At 34.6% G+C, this 21,598-nt stretch overlaps 1 protein-coding gene across 1 annotated transcript in view; it reads left to right on the top strand.

The window, feature by feature from the left end:
• The window catches only part of ITFG1 (integrin alpha FG-GAP repeat containing 1), a 343,424-nt gene that overhangs the window by 142,599 nt on the left and 179,227 nt on the right, over nucleotides 1–21,598 (top strand). The window contains exons 9-10 of the mRNA XM_060651941.3: nucleotides 9,183–9,277; nucleotides 11,509–11,681. Coding sequence (XP_060507924.1) covers nucleotides 9,183–9,277; nucleotides 11,509–11,681 — 268 coding nt within the window. The remainder of the gene's footprint in view (nucleotides 1–9,182; nucleotides 9,278–11,508; nucleotides 11,682–21,598) is intronic.

Genomic DNA, 21,598 nt, shown 5'->3' with positions numbered 1-21,598 from the left:
TTTAATATTTATTTATTTTGAGAGAGAGAGAGCAAGGGAGAGGGAGAGAGAGAATCCCAAGCAGGTTCCACACTGTCAGCAGAGAGCTGGATATGGGGCTCAATCCTATGAACCATGAGATCATGACCTGAACCAATATTAACAAAATGAACTCATCACTTTGAGGTAAACAAATTCAGATGTTTAACCAACTAAGCCACCCAGGCACCCCATCATTTATTTTAAAAATCTGAATTTTGTTTTCTTAAAATAATCTAATCTGGCTATTACAGATTTTGTATCAGATTCAATTTATTTCTGTGTCAGTAATTTCTCTAATGTTAATGATGTGTTCTGAAAAATATAAAATCATAAGCTTCATATATTACAATGGAAGTAAAAAGGAAATGATTTTTGGTAAATGGTTTTTTACTTTAGCATGCATATTTCGAGCTTTTTATTAATAATCACAAAAAATGTAGTTTAATATGTGAATACATTATCTGTCATATGTCTTACAAGTCTCTTGACAAATGTGATAGAAAAGCTGTTACTTCTACTTATATTCTTTGTCTATTTTAGCAAGAAATAAAATTTTAAAAACCCTGTACAGAAATCTTTCAGCCTTGGGTCGCCCATGCTAAAAGTTAAAGCCTTGAATTCCATTTAGAACCTTCTACCATTAATTAGTCATATGACTTGTGGTATTTATATCCTATGCATGGTATACCCATCCATGAGTAAATTTTCCACATGGTGGAAAGAGTCATTTTGACTTATTCTCCATTTGAGCTGTCGTGACATGTTCTACTCTGTAACTCAGAAATTTCTGATTTATTTTTGTTATTGAACTCAGAGTTCCAGGTTATAAATCTGAATATTCAATGATTCTACTTATGATTTTTTTCTCCATCTATGGAGTAATATCCTAAATTGTTACTTTCATTTTTCATGACCTGATGTTTCAGTGTGTCCTACTGTGGAAGCATTAAGTGGTTCCCAGAAATGAGAACTCTGAAGGAAAAAGTAGTCCTTCTAGGAGTTATGCCTTTTTTTTTTTTTTTTTTTTTTTTTTATTGTGTTGCCTACCAGCACAGTATACCACTGTCCTAAGTAGGTACAGTATATCACTGTGATAGAGGGGAAATATAGGTATAATATACTACTTCATGGTTATTTACTGTTTTATAATATTTCCCAAATTCCTTCACCCACATTTAATCCTCACAATGACCCCAGATGGTAGATAAATAATACAGAGATGAGTTTCCTGAAAACTGGATTATTCAGTAAGTGGTGTGGGAAACTGGATATATCTCTAAAAAAAGTACAGTGGGATCATAACTCACAGCTTAAGCCAGAATAAATTCTAGGTGAATCAAAGACCTAAAAACAAAAAGTGTCCCTAAGTACTGTGAATTTAAAAGCAAACTTCTAACTTATAAGCAAACATAGATGCTACAAAGAAAAATATTAATAAATCATAGACAATAATTTTCTAATGTAGAATGGACTCCTGCAAATTGGCAAGAAAAGGCCAACAACATTATTAATAAGGAAACTAAAAATTGGGGCACCTGGGTGGCTCAGTTGGTTAAGCATCCGACTGCAGCTCAGGTCATGATCTCGCGGTTCATGAATTAAAGCCCCAGTCCAGGGTCTGTGCTGACAGCTCAGAGCCTGGAACCTGCTTTGGATTCTGTGTCTCCCTCTCTCTCTGCCCCTCCCCCCCCCTCTGTCTCTGTCTCAAATAAATATTAATAAAAAATTTTAAAGAATGTTTTTGATGAAGCAAGCAAAAAAATCATAGTTTTATTAGATCTTGACTCTTGAGTACACATCTTTTTAATAGTCTTTGTTGGAAAATAAGTCCATAAAACTTTTTGCTATATAGAATATGGTGGTTGTCTTGATGAAAAGCATTGGAGATATTGAATTGTAAGCTGAATTAACCACCCCCCTCTCTTTTTTTTAACATGACACTTGAAACAAATGATAAACTATGGTTATTCACATTTGGGGTTTGGTAGACATTTTCTCTAAAATGAACAAAATGAACTCATCACTTTGAGGTAACAACTGACAGGAAGGTACCAATGATAAAATTTAATATTTCAAGCAAAAATTGGGATTTTAGAAAATTGTAATCTATCATGAACTGACAGCTTCCCAATTCCTAAAGACTTTCTTGAGGAGATTTATGGTGATATTAACAAATGGGAATGTTTGATATTATATAATGAAATGTTTCAACATTTGGAAAATCTCCATAACTCAGTGAATCAGTATTTTCTAAATGTTTGATAGTGGTTTTATAAAGTCATGCAATGGTAAAATATCCATTCAAAATGCAAAATAAATTGTTGGATTTTAATTAACAGTAGGAAAACTTCATTGCTATGGCTCTAGATTCTTCATTGCAACTAACCTTTAAGAAAATATTACTTGTTGAATTTTTGTGGTAATATGAAAGAATATCCAGAGTTTTCTGAAAAAAACTATTGAAATACTTCTTCCAGGTATATATTTTTATGTTTGTCAACCAAAACAACAGATTGAGTACAAAAGTAGCATGAAAATCCAGCTTTTTTCTAATAAGCCGAATAATGCCACTCTTCTTACAAAATGTTTTTTTTTTTTTTTTTTTGGAAAATACAGTAGTTACTTTTCATGAAAATGTTATTTGTGCTCACATGTAGATTTATGGTTGTTATTTTTAACTTAATATTTAAATTCCTCAGTCTTAATTTCTAATGTGATTAATAACCCATGGATATAATCCACATAAACAGAGCTTGTTGGGGTCCACAGCTTTTGAGTTTTTAAGAATTTTGAGACTAAAAAGTTTGAGAACTACTCCTTTCTGGAGATTGAAATAAAAACTTTAAGTTCATTATAACCATTGAAACAGTAATTTCCATTTTAGGAATTTATATTACAGATATAATCTCAAAAGATGAGGTAATAAATGTACAAAGTTATTCATTGTTATATTCTGATCAAAAGATCAGAAACAACCTAGTGTTTGCCCATCAATAGAGGCTATGTTGAGGTATATCCATATAATGTAATGCTGTGTCACAGATGAGACACATACAGATTTATCAATGTGCAAAGATCTCAACGATACATTAAATCAAAAATTCAAGGTGCCGGGGCGCCTGGGTGGCTCAGTCGGTTAAGCGGCCGACTTCGGCTCAGGTCATGATCTCGCGGTCCGTGAGTTCGAGCCCAGCGTCGGGCTCTGTGCTGACAGCTCAGAGCCTGGAGCCTGTTTCAGATTCTGTGTCTCCCTCTCTCTGACCCTCCCCCATTCATGCTCTGTCTCTCTCTGTCTCAAAAATAAATAAACGTTAAAAAAAAAAAATTCAAGGTGCCAAAAACTATGTAGACTACACTGCCTTTTGTACAAAATTATATGTAGTATATGTATATGCATATGTTATCTGTTAAAGGATACACAAGGGCACCTGGGTGGCTCAGTTGGTTGAGCGTCCGACTTCGGCTCAAGTCATGATCTCATGGTTTGTGGGTTCAAGCCCCGCATCAGGCTTTGTGATGACAGCTCGGAGACTGGAGCCTGCTCCAGATTCTGTGTCTCCCTCTCTCTCTCTCTGCCCTTCCCCCACTCATGCTCTGCCTCTCTCTTTGAAAAATAAATAAACATTAATTTTTTTAAAAAAAAAGGATAAACAAGAAACTGCTTGTGGCTGCCACTCTGGAGGGGACCTAGCAACAAAAATAGGAGGAAGACATTTCAAAAACAACTGAATACTCTTTGAACAGTTATAAAAATATTAAAAAAAAAAAAAAGAAAAGAAATGCTGCACTTGTTCCCAAAAAGTCCTAATATTTTAAGATTGTTTTTCAGTTTCTTTCCCAAAACCACATGACAAATTACTTATTAGGAGCTAAATCAGGTTAAGAATCCAAATCTGTCTAATCCTGGTTCTACTTTCTTTCTATTATATTAAAATTTACACACACTCTCATGGAGTAGGAAGACATTCACAGAAAACAGTTATTTTATGTAGTAGTAATTGTTTTGTTGCCATAATGAGTTGACCTGCACAAGAGACACAATAATTTGTAGAAGATTAGATGGACTCAGCCCCAAGAGGCTAGATGGAAGAAAGCTCCTGAGGAAGGAAGGGATACATACTAAAGCGTTAATGGAGGGGCTCCTGGGTGGCTTAGTTGGTTGAGGGTCTGACTTGGCTCAGGTCATGATTGACCCCACAGTTCGTGGGTTTGAGCCTATGTCAGGCTCTGTGCTGACAGCTCAGAACCTGGAACTTGTTTCGAATTCTGTCTCCCTCTCTCTCTGCCCCTCCCCTCTTCGTGTTCTTTCTCTCTCTCAAAATCAAATAAACATAAAAAATGGGGGGAGGCAGCTAATGGAATTTGATTAGCAAAAGGAGTTTATTCAGGACAGAAGTAGGGATCCATGTAGCACCCCCTGGTACCCCTGGGAGACCATTGTAAATACCTTGGAGCCGTGGTTCCCACACCTTCCCATGCATCAAGATCAACCAGAAAGCGTATGAAAACACAGATTGCTTGGCCCCACTCTCCAAGGTTCTGATTCATTAGATCTGGACAGGGGCTTAAGATTTCACATTTCTAACAAGTTCCCAGGTGATACTTAGGCTATGGGGACTGAGACTCCACTTTGAGAATCACTGCATTAGAGAAACTGTGCTGTTCGAAGTTGGATAGGTAATATGTGATCTGGGGCCAGAACAATGAATTGTAATTTTTTTAAATGATACCAAAGGTCACTTAACTTCAAGAGACTGAAATACTATAAATTTTTAAGAAGACAAGTAATATATATGTTACCCTTTCTTATGTATATCTTCTTAATCCCCTGCTAGTTAAAAATAAAAATTATTATATAAAAGTTCATTATACATTTTTATGAAAACAGTAACTTAATTTTAGTGTCTTCTTGGTTTTAAAGTTAAAATTTCTTAGAAAAATCTGTTTGAATCATTACATTTATTTCAGTAAGTTACTTATCTGTTTTTAAGGGAGAATTTCATTTGAAAATTGGCTAAGGTCAACATCAAATGGAAATTAACATGTGTTCAATGTGCACTGTAGTCTCTAGTGGTCAGCCATTCCAAAGGTCAATTTTTACACTGCAGTTTATAAAATAATCAAAATACCATTCCTTCTGTTATATTTTCTGTTGAGTCTTTGAGAAGTGATGTTAGCCTTCAAGAAAACTTGAGATATGTAGTGTACTGAAGTCCTGGGGAGAGGGGAATACAAAGTTACCAATTCCTGGGACTTCTTTAAAGAATGTATCCAAGTTTGGGCACCTGGGTGGCTTAGTTGGTTAAGTGGCTGGGTTAGGCTCAGGTCATGATTTCATGGTTCAGGCCCCATATTGGGCTCTGTGCTGACAGCTCAGAACCTAGAGCCTGCTTCTGATTCTGTGTCTTCCTCTCTCTCTACCCCTCCCCCGCTCACGCTCTGTCTCTCTCTGTCTCTCAAAAACTGAATAAACGTTAAAAAGAATTTTTTTTAAAGAATGTGTCCAACTTTACAGACTGGAACCTCTATCAGCATGATTTCTTCATGGTCTACTCAAAATCACATTATTCTTAGAGAATTTGCTTAAATCAAAATTATTTCCTAGTCTTGGGCCTTTGATTCATGTAAAATTTATTTTTCTGAAACTATTTCCTTCCCTAGGTACAAAAGTTAAAGTATTATTAAAGTTTTGTTTTGTTTTGTTTTTGTTTTTTTTATTTTATTTTTTTATATTTTATTTTATTTTTTTAAAACATTTATTTTTTTTAATATGAAATTTATTGTCAAAATGGTTTCCATACAACCCCCAGTGTTCATCCCAACAGGTGCCCTCCTCAGTACCCATCAAAAACAATTTAAGCAATATAATGAAACAAGAATTTAGAATAATAATCATAAAATTAATTGCTGGGTTTGAAAAAGCATAGAGGACAGAAGAGAATCTATTGATACAGAGATCAAGGGACTAAGAAATAGTGATGAGAAGCTAAAAAATGCTATAAATGAGGTGCAAAATAAAATGGAGGCAGCCATAGCACAGACTGAAGAGGCAGAGGAGAGAATAGGTGAATTAGAAGATAAAATTATGGAAAAGAGGAAGTTGTTTTTGTTTTTTGTTTTTTGGTTTTTTTTGAGTAAAAGGCTACTGTAGTCTGAGATAAAAAGGTTATGCAGATTATAAGACAGTGGCTATGGTAATAGTCTAGATTAAAGAAGGCTAAAAATTAAAAACTAAATGCAGGGGTGCCTGGGTGGCTCAGTTGGTTAAGCATCTGATTCTTGATGCTTAGGTCACAATCTCACATTTGGTGAGTTCTAGCCCCACATCAGGCTCTTCACTAATAGCACAGAGCCTGCGTGGGATTTTTGCTCCCTCTCTCTCTCTGCCCCTCCCTTGCTAGTGTGTGTTCTTTCTCTTTCTCTATCTCTCTCAAAATAAATAAATAAACTTAAAAAAAAAAAAACAACTAAATGCAATTCCTACCCCTATATTAGATAGGTAAGAGGCAAAAATGCTATAAAGGACATTGTTAAGTCAGTGGATAAAATTGGAATATAGATAGTACATTAGGTAAAAGTATTTGTGTGAATTGATGAACTGATAACTACTGTGGTTATGTCAGAGAATATCCCTTTTCCTAGGAAACAAACACTCAATTATTTAGGGGTAAAGGGCCATAATGTATGTAATTATGTATGTAGTCAGCAGAAGATTGATTTCATAGAGCATACAAATGTTAAAACAAATGGGGTGAAATGGTAACAATAGGAATATCTGGATAAAGGGTTTACAGGCATTCCATCCACTATTTTTATTGTTATAATTTTAAGTTTAAATTATTTTCAAATAAAATGTAACAGACAACCTGCAGAAAAGTGAAACGTGTGATTTAAATGTTTGTTTTCTTTAGGAAAGAAAACTTTCCTCTGGATGTGAAGTTGAACTCTCAGAAAGCTTTTCTATTTCCCTAAGTATCAAAAAATAGCACTTAGAGAGGGTACAAGGAGCATTCTCTGATTAAGTTCTCAATTTCTAAGACCATATCTATAAAATATTGCTGATAATTTATACTAAAAGATATAATTATGAGTTATCACTTGAGTTTATTTTATGTTTATTACATGGTTACTTGCCAGCATTAAGTATTAGCTAAGTCATGGTTGAAATACTTGTAGGAAATAGGAAACTACTTGGAAGAAAGACCAACTAGGGGGAAATCAAAGTGTAAATCAGAATCTAATCTGAGTATTTTGCCATTGGGTAAAAATGAAGGGCAGAGACTTGGTAATGGTCTTCTAATTGGTCCCCCATTAATTTGCGATAAAATGGTTTGGCTTTTAATGATGTCGATGATATTACTAGAACCTATTTATAAATCACATTTTTCACTTAACTCATTCTTACTTAGCTGGCTCTTTTTTATTCTTTTTTTTAACCGTGACAGATATTTATGCCCTTGGAAAGTCTTCTTTCCAAGTATTTGTCTAGAGTTGTACCTCTTTCTCTCAGCTTCTTTCTCAGTAATCCAAATCTATACATTGTCAAATCACAGATGTTCTCTATACTTTCCGTTGTCAATTCATCTATTTTATTTGATGTTTTACTCCTCTGTGTAAGGGTATATTATCACAAATGATATTAATCATAAGGATCATAAGTAATTAAACCATGAAATTAAATGAAAGAAATTTATTTTTCACTATGCTGTGCCTTTTTCCTTGCTGAGGTCAGCTTCCATTGGCTAGATTTTCAACCCACTCAGCCTAAAATTCTTTTTTCCTTTGTGAATATATTACTGAAGACTTGATAGGCTTGTTTAAATTCTGTATTTCTCTTAATATGTAAGTGTACACAAGGATGAATATTTCTTTATTGTTAATCCTTATTATCTCCTTCCATCTGAAGGTACTTACCTCAGACACACACTGTATATTAAACCATAGCAAATAAGTCAGTGAATAAAGCAATACAAAATTTAAAATCCAAATGACTATTCTGTGCATGTCACTGTAGAGATTTAGCTCTAGGACATCAAAATCTATAAACTGCAGTAAACTCTATCAGGTAAGGGGCAGTAGATAGGAGAGAGGTTCCTCAGTAACCTCATTTCTATTTTTTTTTAATTTTCTTTAATATTTATTTTTGAGAGAGAGAGAGACAGAACACAAGTGGGGGAGGGTCAGAGAGAGAGGGAGACACAGAATCTGAAGCAACTTCCAGGCTCTGGGCTGTCAGCACAGAGCCCATCATGGGGCTTGAACCCCCAAACTGCGAGACCATGAACTGAGCTGAAGTCAGATGCTCAAACGACTGATCCACCCAGGTGCCTCAGTAACCTCATTTCTGAAGGTCTTCGCAAAACACTGTGCAGTTTTTTAACCAATCAGCCAGAAATGACATCTGTATTCTCTTCATTTGCCTTTTTATTGATAAAAATTAATTGGTGCTTTTTAGAAGCCAGGGGGCTGAGAGCTTTATAACTCTTAAATTGAAGTTCATACTATATAAAAGACACTTAAGAATATGTGTAAAGACACATTTAAAATAAGCCATATAATAACGAGTTACTATTGACATGCTTGTTTTTCTCCTGTGGCGGCTATGATAATTATGTAAATAAATCAAAACCCATGTTGTTTAAAAATTGATGATTTTAACATTGAAGCCTGAAAATGGGGTCTTTTTCCAACATTGGATAAATTTTTAACTACATTAAAGTGAGCAATTTAAAACAAGATAAATCTAGGAGCACCTGGATGGCTTAGTGTGTTGAGTCTGACTCTTGATTTTAGCTCAGGTCCTGATTTCTCAGTTTGTAGGTTTGAGCCCTGTGTCACACTCTGAGCTGACAGTGCAGAGCCTGCTTGGGATTCTCTCTCTCCCTCTCTCTCTACCCCTTTCCCACTTATGCCCGCACTCTTTCTGTCAAGAATAAATAAATTTTTTTAAAATAAAAATAAAACAAGATATAATCCAGGTAATAGGTAGCAAGGGCCAGAGTAATTGTTTTAATTGAATCACATTTATTACAAAGTCATCCGTCACATTCTTCCATTTATGCAGATTGATGCAGACTTTGACCAAATAGGAAATGTAACCTGCTGTACAAGCACACTTTATTTTGTAGCTGTTAATGGACTCTCAAAGTTTCTTTTGGCAGATGGAGATGGACACATGGATCACTTACTGCCAGGCTGTGAAGATAAAAACTGCCAGAAAAGCATCATTTACTTAGCAAGATCTGGAACAAAGCAGGTATACCAGCTCGTTTTTTAATGTCAGTAGAGTTACCTTCTTGAAGAAAATCTTCAGAGATTTGAAAAAGTATCTGAAGAATCACACACAGAGAAACCAAAGTAAATCATTGACTTCCTCATTTTAATTTAATGAAAGGCATATAAATCTTGTGTTTGTTTATTGAGGGGGGAAAGCACTGTTATAGTCATTTCTGGTGAAGAAAACCTATTATTGTTCCTATAATTAAATGATCCATTAGCATTTTATAGGCCGGGAATATGATAAAATGCACTGCAACTATAATAAAAGGTTATGGAAAATAACATCACATCTATTGTCAAGGCTAATCTTGTCTTTATTTGTGCATATAAATCAGTTTCATTCTCTCATGCTGACTTTTTACCTGTGGCTTATAGGTAAACAATTTAGAATCTGATAGTCATAGCAGAAGATTAATGTGGGAATGATAGGTTGTAACACTGAGAATTCTTCCATATTGATATCACTAGAAAAAGAAAGCCAGTAATATAGTAGTAGAATTAATCAGCTTTGTTTTTTATCTTAGGGTGATAAATGATAGAATAACATATTGACTTTTATCGCCCTTATACATAAGAAACCACATTTTATACTAAGACACTAAAGAAAAATCTTCAGTCAACAGTCTATAAACATTTACTATACCCATAAGTTTTATTATCCTAAAGTTTTTAAAGTTTTGAATTACTGAAAACATGAGGTCAAGTAACACCTAATAATTGATTCATATGTATAAGTAAACACAGTAATTATAGCCTGGCTTCAAGTGACAGACTACTATGAGAATATTTTCAAATTATACAGTAATCTCTCTCTGGGAAAATAAATGTCACAGTTCTTTAGTGACTCATAAGGATGTCATATTAATAAAACATCTTTTTACTTTTTAGACCTTAATATGTTTACCTTAATAGGAATATTTTATCCTCATTAATAATCTGTCAACCTCTTCAGAAATTTGTGATAACTTGGCACTTTGTGAAATTTCCCATCTCCTACCAAAAGAAACTATTTTTTTCAAAGTCAAGTGAATCATTAAAACATGTTGATGTTACATAATACTTTTTTCCTTCTAGGGAAGACTGAAAAGTTGATTAAAGATGTAAATAAGTTTTTTTAAACAGCTTGTTTTCTATAAGTATGTTTTCTATTAGCTATTTTTTTTCTTTTTCCTTGGCAAAATATGCTTTCTTTGGAAAACCTAGAAAATGTTTGGGATACCGTATGTACTAAACCCTTTCCAAGAAGCCATTTTTAGTATAGTTTGACTTGGAGACACATAAAGAGTCACCTGTTTAAAAAAAAATATATTTAGTCATGTTTGTCCTACTGTCACTTCAAGCCAGCTGCACCTATTTGCATATCTTCAGAGTGTATGCCAGTATTCATGCTCTTAACTAATTATGGGCATAGTTATAATTTTAATGGTATGATTTCCACTCTTCAGATTTTAGTTTGCGTTAGGTTATCAAAAGTAAAGATTAGGGCATTCAAAAAAGAAATGGATTCCCGAAAGCTGTTTTTGAAATCAACCCTATGCTCTCTGTTGTCTTCATTATAATCAATATAGAAATAAAAAATTTACTAAAAATGTAGCTTCCAGCTGTTTTGGTGACAAAGCTCATCCCCCTGGGCAGGCAGAGCTTCTTCAGGGCTGGTGCTGGTGTTATTAGGAAAGCCTCAAAACTCTTGGCTCTGAAGATGGTAACTGAAGTCATCATCATGTGTAAGAGGCAAAGCAGGGGAACAAGGGAGACTCCGTCATCTTCTAACTTTCTTCCTAAGCTGGTCCTCCTAAAAGGACATCAGTATTAGATGATATTACAGTTTGCTGTAATTTTTAAAAAATACTCACTTGAGATTACATTTCCACTCAACACAGGTTTAAAATGGGGGATTCAACTATCAGAATCAGCATCAGTTCAAATGTAAGAGTCTGTGATTTTGTGAAAAACCTTCAAAGGCTCTATGTGCCAGTTTAAGGAAAAAATTACCAGTAATGAATTTTAAAGGGGACTTTACTTTTCCAGAGTGTCAATTACTGTTCTTAAAAGTAAATTATAATACTCTAGCATATTGTAGAGATAAAGAAATTGAAGTAAGATGACGCTTATCTTGAGGACTTTTAATGGATCATTTGTTTTGCAAATGGTGAATTTTTTTTTCTCAAGTAACTATAAAATCTGACCTTTTCCCTCTTGATTCCATAGTGGGTTCCAGTCCTACGGGAGTTCAGCAACAAGGGCACACTCTGGGGCTTTGTGCCATTTGTGCATGAACAACGACCAACAGAAATACCAATTCCAATTACCCTTCATATTGGAGACTACAACATGGATGGCTATCCAGATGCTCTTGCCATACTGAAGAATACATCCGGAAGGTATGGAAATTAAGTGAAAAATATTGTAAAAAATATCTGCACTTTGATACTTTGTTAACTGAATAGCACCTAAATACGGTAGAGTGCCTTAAATAAGGAACATGTTGAGCTTAGTTCGTGTTTCTTTACCCTGTGCCTGAATTACCAATTGTTTAGAATACCTGTTGTCTTCCATAGATTTAATTTCTGTAGAACAGAGGTGAACATCTAATCTAAAATACAAAGCTCATTTTTGATTCAACAAAACTTTATTGTTAAAAAGCCAAAATTTTTTTCTTTTAATGACTGCAATTTAATATTCAATTCATTAAATATTAACTGAGCCTTATTTATGTGCAATTACACATGATCCTTACAGTCAAGAAGTTTTCCATTCTGGAGGTAGAGACAGGCTTATAAGCAAGTAATTGCAGTACAATGTATTACATTCAATAATAGAGGCATATACAAAGGACAGAATGATTGGTACCCTTTATTTTTTGTTTTTTTTTCCTGGAAATAGTTGAATTTATTTTTTATTTTATTTCTGTATTTGAGTATAGTTGACACACAATGTTATGGTAATTTCAGGTGTACAACATAGTGATTTGACAAGTTTGTACCTTATGTTATTCTCACAATGTAGCTACCACCTGTCACAACACTATGCGGTATTCCTTATGCTGTGCCTTTTATTCCCATGACTTATTCATTCCATAACCAGAAGCCTTTATCTCCCAGAACCCTCCACTTATAGGCCAAAATTTTTGAAAAACAGTTACATTTTCAGACTGAAAACCCTCATGATTAAGAGCTGAGCCTAGGATGAGAGTACTAATTGTATCTGTGTTGTGTAGTTGTAGTGAAGATTAAATGAGATAAACATAAATGAAGCAATTAGTACCTAGCACATGCAGACTTTCAGTGAGTTACCTTACTGTTGCTTGTTTATAATGGCAATGAAAATTCAAACATGATTTTATATATATATATATGTGTATTTATATATATACAATAATAGTGTATTTATCACATTATCAGTGACTTTGAGTACTGCAGCTCCTTTTTGTTTCCTTAAGTAGAGGTACCAGTAGGTAAACCAAAATAGTTAAATTTATAATTAGCCTGAGTCTTTGCAGATTCTATAAATATGATCCTTCCTAAATTTTAATACCTTATTGTTTTTTTCCTATCACAATTAATTCTCTTTCTTGGCCCTTATTGTTTATTATCTCCTACATCATATCTATCCATAATTTTTCCTCTGTGCATTAATTCATTTGTTGACTCCGGAATTAGTGATAATTCAGCTTCACATTTTCTACCAGGCTTATGATGCAATACTGCTTCCCTGGAAAAAATCAGATTTATTGTTGCTTTTAGCACCAAACAGTGTCATCTAGAGATCTGATTCTTAGAGAAACATATATTATTAGTGAATGTCCCTAAATATTTATAGACAATTATGGAGAATCTATACTTAAACTTTCTAAGAATTTGATTTGAAATTATAATTGCTCTAAGTTATGTTTACAGAATTTTCCAGTCATGATCATCATGCTTCATAATGCAGAGTATGTACATTCAGAACCTATATGTGTGAGACAGATTTAATGTAACCAAATGAATCTCTGAACTCAATGTGATTATTATTCCTTTTAAAGGTATAGTGGCATGTAAAAACAAAGAAATGTAAAATTGCTTTATTCTGGACATTAATCTTATTCAAAAGAATAAGAAATTCCATCCCAAATTGATTAAGTCTGTGATTACTCATCCTTAGAGGAATATCCAAACAATTTTTGTTTTTGTCATAAAGGATTTTTTTTTTATTTTTAAACTAGTGAGTTGTATTTTGTTGTTGTTATTTTTTTTTAACCCAGTATAGTTAAATACAGTGTTATATTAGTTTCAGGTATGCAATATAGTGATTCAACACTTCTATACAACACCTGGTGCTCATCACAAGTGTTCTCCTTAATCTATGTCACCTATTTCACCCACCCCCGGTAACCATCCATTTGTTCTCTTACTTAAGAGTCTGTAGCTTGGTTTGTCTCTCTCTCTTTTATTTTCTTTGATCATTTGTTCCATTTCTTAAATACCACTTATGAGTGAAATCATACGGTATTTGTCTTTCTCTGACTGACTTATTTCATTTAGCATTATACTCTCTAGTTCCATCTTGCAAATGGCAAGATTTCATTCTTCTTATGGCTGAATATTCATGTGTATATATATTGCTATAAAAGTTTTTATTAATATTTTCTCTTTTAAACCATCAAATATTTAACTTAAGTTCCTTTACCATTCAGAAATAATGATGGTATCCACAGCTAATTCAGCAGAGAACAGTATAACTCCACAGAAGACATAATGTAAGAGGCAGTCAGTCATAGACACTTGATGCTTTTATAAAGGCAACTGTTTAAAACTGGGATTTCTCTTTGGTTCTTTTGGGGTAGATGAGAATTGAAGGTTAGATTTTAGTAGGATAGATTTTAACATCTCATTTTTCATTAAATCACTAAATGAAAAATAGCCTTATCCTTGAAAGGGAGATGTGTGTCCAGGAGAATTCAGCATAATATATTCCTTAAAACAGAAGAAGGAGGGGCGCCTGGGTGGCGCAGTCGGTTAAGCGTCCGACTTCAGCCAGGTCACGATCTCGCGGTCCGTGAGTTCGAGCCCCGCGTCAGGCTCTGGGCTGATGGCTCGGAGCCTGGAGCCTGTTTCCGATTCTGTGTCTCCCTCTCTCTCTGCCCCTCCCCCGTTCATGCTCTGTCTCTCTCTGTCCCAAAAATAAATAAAAAACGTTGAAAAAAAAATTAAAAAAAAAAAAAAAAAAAAAAAACAGAAGAAGGAAAAAAGGCACCTGGGTGGCTCAGTCAGTTAAGCATTCAACTCTTGATTTCTGCTCAGGTCATGATCTCATGCTTTGTGTGATCAAGCCCTTTGTTGGGCTCTGTGCTGACAGCATGGAGCCTGCTTGGAATTCTCTCTCTCCTTCTTTCTCTGCCTCTGCTTCCCACTCTCAAATTAAATAAACAGACTTTTAAAAAAGGGGTTGGGGAGATATATTGTGCATGATAATTCTTTCCTGTGTGAATTTACTTTTATCTAAAAAGCATTTTATAATTTTTAACTGCTATCAAGATTGGTGTGTTGCTGAAAATTAGTGCAGGGTGATGGTTCTAATTTGAAGGGTTGCTACCTGGAGAATTTGGTCTCCTTTTTTTTTTTTTTTTTTTTTGCAGTTTTTAAAAATGAGGTAGACATTATGCAGAAAGAATAAAATCCACAACATGTAATTCATGAAGAGAAATTCTGAAACCATAGTTTGTTAACGTGTGTGTTTTTGTTTTGAGAAGAGAGTTGTTTAGATTTGTTTTTTCTCTTATACAAAAGGCCTAATGTATCATGAGTTAATCTTTAAAATCATAGCACATGAAAAACTTCTCTATTAGTGACATTTTATAGAAGCAGCCTGGTCTGAGATCAGTCATTTTACATATATGCCACCACTGACTGAAAACCCTGTTTTTTTCCCTTGGCTATCCCATTGATACTCAGTTGCCCTTAGTTTATTGTCATATTCTATGTATAGTCATGTCTTAATTCTCTGAATTTTCATTTTATTGAGAGAAGAAAGGAAAACTTAAAATGACATTGTTGTGCCAGAGACAGAGGCACTGCTGGGCACCATTGCTGCATTGCTTACTAAACCCCAGGTTACACATGCCCCAGCCAGAAACATCCCCATAGCTCCACCCTGCTAAGCCTGGCCAGCAGGCATGCCCCAGCCTGGCACTCCTTCAGCCTAACCTTCTAAACCCAACTGGTACTCTTACACAGCCTGCCCCCACTAAATCTGATTAGCAGATATGCCTGGCCTGACATAACTCCTGGGACCACCCCACCAAAGTTGGCGAGTAGGCTTACCTCTGTCTGCACTTTCACACAGTCCCACCAAAGCCAGGGCATGTGCATAGTCCATATAGGTAATGCCTCTTGAACACCTGACTCTGGTAGCCAGGGAAGCTTGCCTTTCTAGGCCTCATGGGACTAAAACAATGGGAGAGACAGTTTTTGGCAGGCTGCCACATCCAGGGCTCTGCACAGACAGTAGACTGAAACATACTACTACTCTTCCTACCACTTAGTAGCTGTTTCTCCTAATACATAGAAACAAGCACAGGGATTCAAGCAAATGAGGAAACAGATGAGTGGAAAAATAAGATAAAACCCAAAACAAACCTTATTAAAATGGAGATAAGTAATTTACCTGATAAAGTAATGTTTACATAGATGTTCACCAATCTCAGAAGAATGGATGAACACAAAGAGAACTTCAACAAAGAGATAGAGAAAATATGAGGAAGTACCAAACAAATCAAAATAGTCATTGAAATCAACTTTTAAGCAAAAAATAAAAATAAGCCTAAAAAAGCAAAATAGAGCTTAAATATAAAAACAAAATATTTCTAGTAAGTGTTTAATAAATTATTTTAATGTTTATTCATTTTTTGAGAGTGAGAGGCATACACAGAGTGCAGGCGGGGAGGGACAGAAAGGGAGACATAGAATCCCAAGCAGTCTCCAGGCTCTGAGCTTTTAGCACAGAGCCGGAAGTGGGGCTTGAACTCACGAACTTCAAGATCATGACCTGAGCTGAAGCTGAACGCTTAACCTACACAGGTGATCCTCTAATAATAAGTGTTTTTTAAGACTAAATATTTCCTATGTACTTGACTTCAGACCACATATTTTGATAATTGGTGCTTTCACCGTTCTTTTGTTTGTTTAATTATAAGTTTCCATTAACCTAAGAGTTATTTTTAAAAGCTTTCCTAAATGTTCACATAAATATGTTTGGGGAGTTGTTTTGTATTGTTTTGAGGTTTGGATCTATATTTTTATTGTTTCTTCTTAAAGTTGCTTCATTGCATACAGAATTGTGTCTTGTGCAACATGTTTTGAAATTTGTTAAGATTTTCTGGTACTTTGATAGCCTGATGAATGATTATTTGAAATATCATTCATGTTAAGAATGTTATTTAAATCCGGGCGCCTGGGTGGCTCAGTCGGTTAAATGTCCGACTTCAGCTCAGGTCATGATCTCACGGTTCGCGAGTTCGAGCCCCGCGTTGGGCTCTGTGCTGATAGGTCAGAGCCCGGAGCCTGCTTCAGATTCTGTATCTCCCTCTCTCTCTGCCCCTCCCCCACTCATGCTCGCTCTCTCTCTCTCTCTCTCTCTCTCAAAAATAAACATATAAAAAAAATTTTTTTTAAATAATGTTATTTAAATCTTCTATATACTCTTACATATTTTTCTTTACTTTTAAAAGTATGTTAATCCTTCACTAGGATTAACAATCTTTTTTGTTTTGTTTTTTGGGGTTTTTTTTATTTTTTTTAATTTACATACAAATTAGTTAGCATATAGTGCAACAATGATTTCAGGAGTAGATTCCTTAGTGCCCCTTACCCATTTCACCCATCCCCCCTCCCACAACCCCTCCAGTAGCCCTCAGTTTGTTCTCCATATTTATGAGTCTCTTCTGTATAGTCCCCCTCCCTGTTTTTATATTATTTTTGTTTTCCTTCCCTTATGTTCATCTGTTTTGTCTCTTAAAGGCCTCATATGAGTGAAGTCATGTGATTTTGTCTTTCTCTGACTGACTAATTTCACTTAGCATAATACCCTCCAGTTCATCCACGTAGTTGCAAATGGCACGGTTTCATTCTTTTTGATTGCCGAGTAATACTACATCGTGTACATATATACCACATCTTCTTTATCCATTCATCCATCGATGGACATTTGGGCTGTTTCCATACTTTGGCTACTCTTGATAGTGCTGCTATAAACATGGAGGTGCATGTGTCCCTTCGAAACAGCACACCTGTATCCTGTGGATAAATGCCTAGTAGTACAATTGCTGGGTCTAGGGTAGTTCTATTTTTAGTTTTTTGAGGAACCTCCATACTGTTTTCCAGAGTGGCTGCACCAGCTTGCATTCCCACCAACAATGCAAAAGACATCCTCTTTCTCCGCATCCTCGCCAACATCTATTGTTGCCTGAGTTGTTAATGTTAGCCATTCTGACAGGTATATGGTGGTATCTCGTGGTTTTGACTTGTATTTCCTGATGATGACTGATGTGGAGCATTTTTTCATGTGTTGGTTGGCCATATGGATGTCTTCTTTGGAAAAGTGTCTATTCATGTCTTTTGCCCTTTTCTTCACTGGATTATTTGTTTTTTGGGTGTGGAGTTTGGTAAGTTCTTTATAGATTTTGGATGCTAATCCTTTATCTGATATGTCGTTTGCAAATATCTTCTCCCATTCTGTCAGTTGCCTTTTAGTTTTGCTGATTGTTTCCTTCACTGTGCAGAAGCTTTTTATTTTGATGAGGTCCCAGTAGTTCATTTTTGGGATTAACAATCTTAACCATCATAATTAACAGTTGTCAGCTTCTCAGTTTTTCATTTGAAAAATGCAGCTTTGATTATTAGGTGCATAAGGCTTTTTGCATATTTTGTCTTCCTCACTTCTTATATAATCATGAAATATAGGGATGTTTCCTTTTAATTTTTTTTACTTTGATTTCTTTTTTGTAATATCAAATTTATATGCTATTTCTTTTCCTAAGCATTTACCACACATATATTTCTATCCCTTTATTTTCAATTTTTATGTGCCAAAATATCACATAAGGAAAAAGTTACATTTGATAAAATGCAAAAACCTTAAATGTATAATTGGATGAGTTTTGATAACATTTGATAACTAGTACTCCAATTAAAATACAAAAACATTTTCATCACCCCAGAAAATCTCTCATGCTTCCCTTCTGGTTAATCCCCAGCCTCATAGGTAACCAATATTTTGATTTCCAGCAAGATAGGTTGGCTTTGCCTGTTCTTGAACCACAGAATACTGCAGAGAGTGTTTACAAAAGACCTAAGAAAAAATGTAGAGAGAAAATATTCATGCATCATAGTACTCAATATTGCTAGAAAGTCAGTTCTTTTCACCTAGATCTATAGATTGAATGCAATTCTCATCAAATTCCCAACAAGCTTTTTTGAAAAAATGTATACACTGATTCTAATAGTTATGTGAAAAAAATAGATTAGCTAGATTAAAAAATTAAAATTAAAAGCTAGATTAGCCAAAATTTTCTTGACAACAATAACAAAGATGGAGGACTCATGCCACTTTAAGACTTGCTATGAAGCTGTAGTAATCAAGACCTTGTGTGTTTACATAATAGATACTTACAGAGATCAGTGGAACATAAAAGAGAGTCTAGAAATAGAGCTATACATATTATAATAAATTGACTTTTTTGCATAGATGCCAAGGCAGTTCATTGAGGAACGTACATGAAAGGCCAATAAATATATGAGAAAATGTTCTACATGTTACCAATGGGTAATTAGAGAAATAAAATTAAACCCATTATATATTTTTCACACCCATTAGCATGGTTGCAGTTAAAACTACCAATAACATGGGGGTGCTTGGGTGGCTCAGTCGCTTCAGCATCTGACTCTCGATTTTGGCTCAAGTCATGATCCCAGAGTCATGGAATCAAGCCCTACCTTGGGCTTTGTGCTGGGTGTGGAATCTTTTTAAGATCCTCACTCTCTCTTTCCTTCCCCTCCCCTGCCCCTCTCCCCTGTTAGTGGGCACACTCTCTGTCTCTGTCTCTCTAAAATAAAAACAAAAAACAAAAACTACCAATAACACCAAATGTTGGTGAGAATATAGAACATCTGAAACTCTCATATATTTTTTTATAGGAATGCAAAATTGAACATTAATTTTGAAAAACTCTGACAGTTTCTAATGACCTTAAACACCTATTTTTCCTACAACACAGTCATTCTATTCCTAGGTACTTATGCAAGAGAAATGAAAACTTAAGTTTACCAAAAGACTTACAAAAATTGTTCATGGTATATTTATTTATAATAGCATCAAATTGGAAGCAAATCAAAGGTACATTAACAAGAAAATAGATAAATAATTGATGGCATATTTATACAACTTAGTGATATCTATAATAAAAAAGAGAATAAATTACTGAAGAAGCAACATGAATGAATCTTAAAAATCTTAGGTGAAATAAAAAAGGGAATATATGATGGAAAGGGAATTTTTTAAAACTATTATTCTCTGTCTTTTAATAGTAGAATATAATCCATTTCAAGAAATACAATTTAGTGGATAAAACCTAGATTTAGATTCTGGCTCTACTGTTTATTGGCTGTGTGATCATGGCAGCTACTGACCTGTGTCTTAGTTTTAATATGTGTTAACGAGAATAATAATAGTACCTATGTCATGAAGTTACTGTGAGGATCAAATGAGTTAACATATGCAAAGGACTTAAGAACACTTCATGGCACAATGTAAGTTCTATGTGTATCTGTTATTTTAATTATTTAATAATATTATGTGGTCACACATGTTTGCTTTATTTCTGCCATTTTATGTTTTGTATTCATTATGTTTTTTCTTGTTTTTTTCCCCTTCTTTTCTCTCTTCTGTTGGATCATTTAAATATTTCTTCTTTTATAGTTCCTAACATGGTTTATATATTATAAATTTTATTTCTGTTGTAGTGGTTATACTTTAATGTTTAGTATATATTTTTAAATTTTATTTTTAAATGAACTACTGAAGACACATTAATACTTACAGAACTTTTAGCACACATTCAGTTCTCTCTTTCCCCACTCCACTCACTCCCCATTCAGTGATATCATCACCATTTATTTACTTATTTTAACATTTGTTGCTATAATTATTTACACTTGGCTATAAAGTTTAGTAGTTTCTTTGATCACCATTGAACATGGTGTGGTCCATTCTTTCTTTGATTCATGTATTATTTTTCTAGATATGTTATCAAATAATTCTATAAGCAAGAGTATAAAGAGTCTTTCTGACTTTCCATGTCTGAAAACTTATTTTCCTCTAGCTGGAATGCTAACTTAGAAGAGTATAGGATTCTGGCGTTAAAATCATTTTATTTTATATACACTTGATCTTAGCCAAAAGGCCGAGAAGCAATCATTTTATTTTATATAAATAAACAACATTTATTTAATTTAACAATTAAATTCCAATTCTTAATTTTGCTAGTGAAAAGTCTGTTGTTAATCTGATTGTTGTCAAATTGGCTAACATACAGTGTGTAAAGTGTGCTCTTGGTTTTTGGGATAGATTCCGGTGGTTCATCACTTACATATAATACCCAGTGCTCATCCCAAAGTGCCCTCCTCAATGTCCAAAACCCATTTTGCCCTCTCCCCAATCCCCCCATCCACCCTCAGTTTGTTCTCTTTATCTAAGTGTTTCTTATGGTTTGCCTCCCTCCCTCTCTGTTTGTAACTATTTTTCCCCTACCATTCCCCCATAATCTATTGTTAAGTTTCTCAAGATCCATATGAGTGAAGACATATCTGTCTTTTTCTGCCTGATCTATTTCAATTAGCATAATACCTTCCAGTTCCCTCTAAGTTGCTGCAAATGTCAGTATTTCATTCTTTCTCATTGCCAAGTAGTATTCCATTGTATATATAAACCACATCTTTATCCATTCATCAGTTGATAGACATTTGGGCTCTTTCAATTTGGCTATTGTTGAAAGTGCTGCTGTAAACACTGGGGTACATGTGCCTCTGTGAGTCAGCACTCCTGTATCCTTTGCATAAATTGCTAGTAGTGCTATGGCTGGGTCTAGAGTAGTTCTATTTTTAATTTTTTGAGGAACCTCCACACTGTTCTCTAGAGCAGCTGTACCAGTTTGCATTCCCACCAAAAGTGCAAGAGGGTTCCCGTTTCTCCACATCCACGCCAGCATCTGTTGTTTCCTCAGTTGTTAATTTTCACCACTCTGACTAGTGTGAGGTGGTATCTC

Source organism: Panthera onca, chromosome E2 (assembly GCF_046562875.1).
Source record: "Panthera onca isolate mPanOnc1 chromosome E2, mPanOnc1 haplotype 2, whole genome shotgun sequence".
Lineage (NCBI taxonomy): Eukaryota > Metazoa > Chordata > Mammalia > Carnivora > Felidae > Panthera > Panthera onca.
Note: the sequence above shows the minus strand (reverse complement) of the source record. Positions and strands in the feature narration are given on the sequence as shown.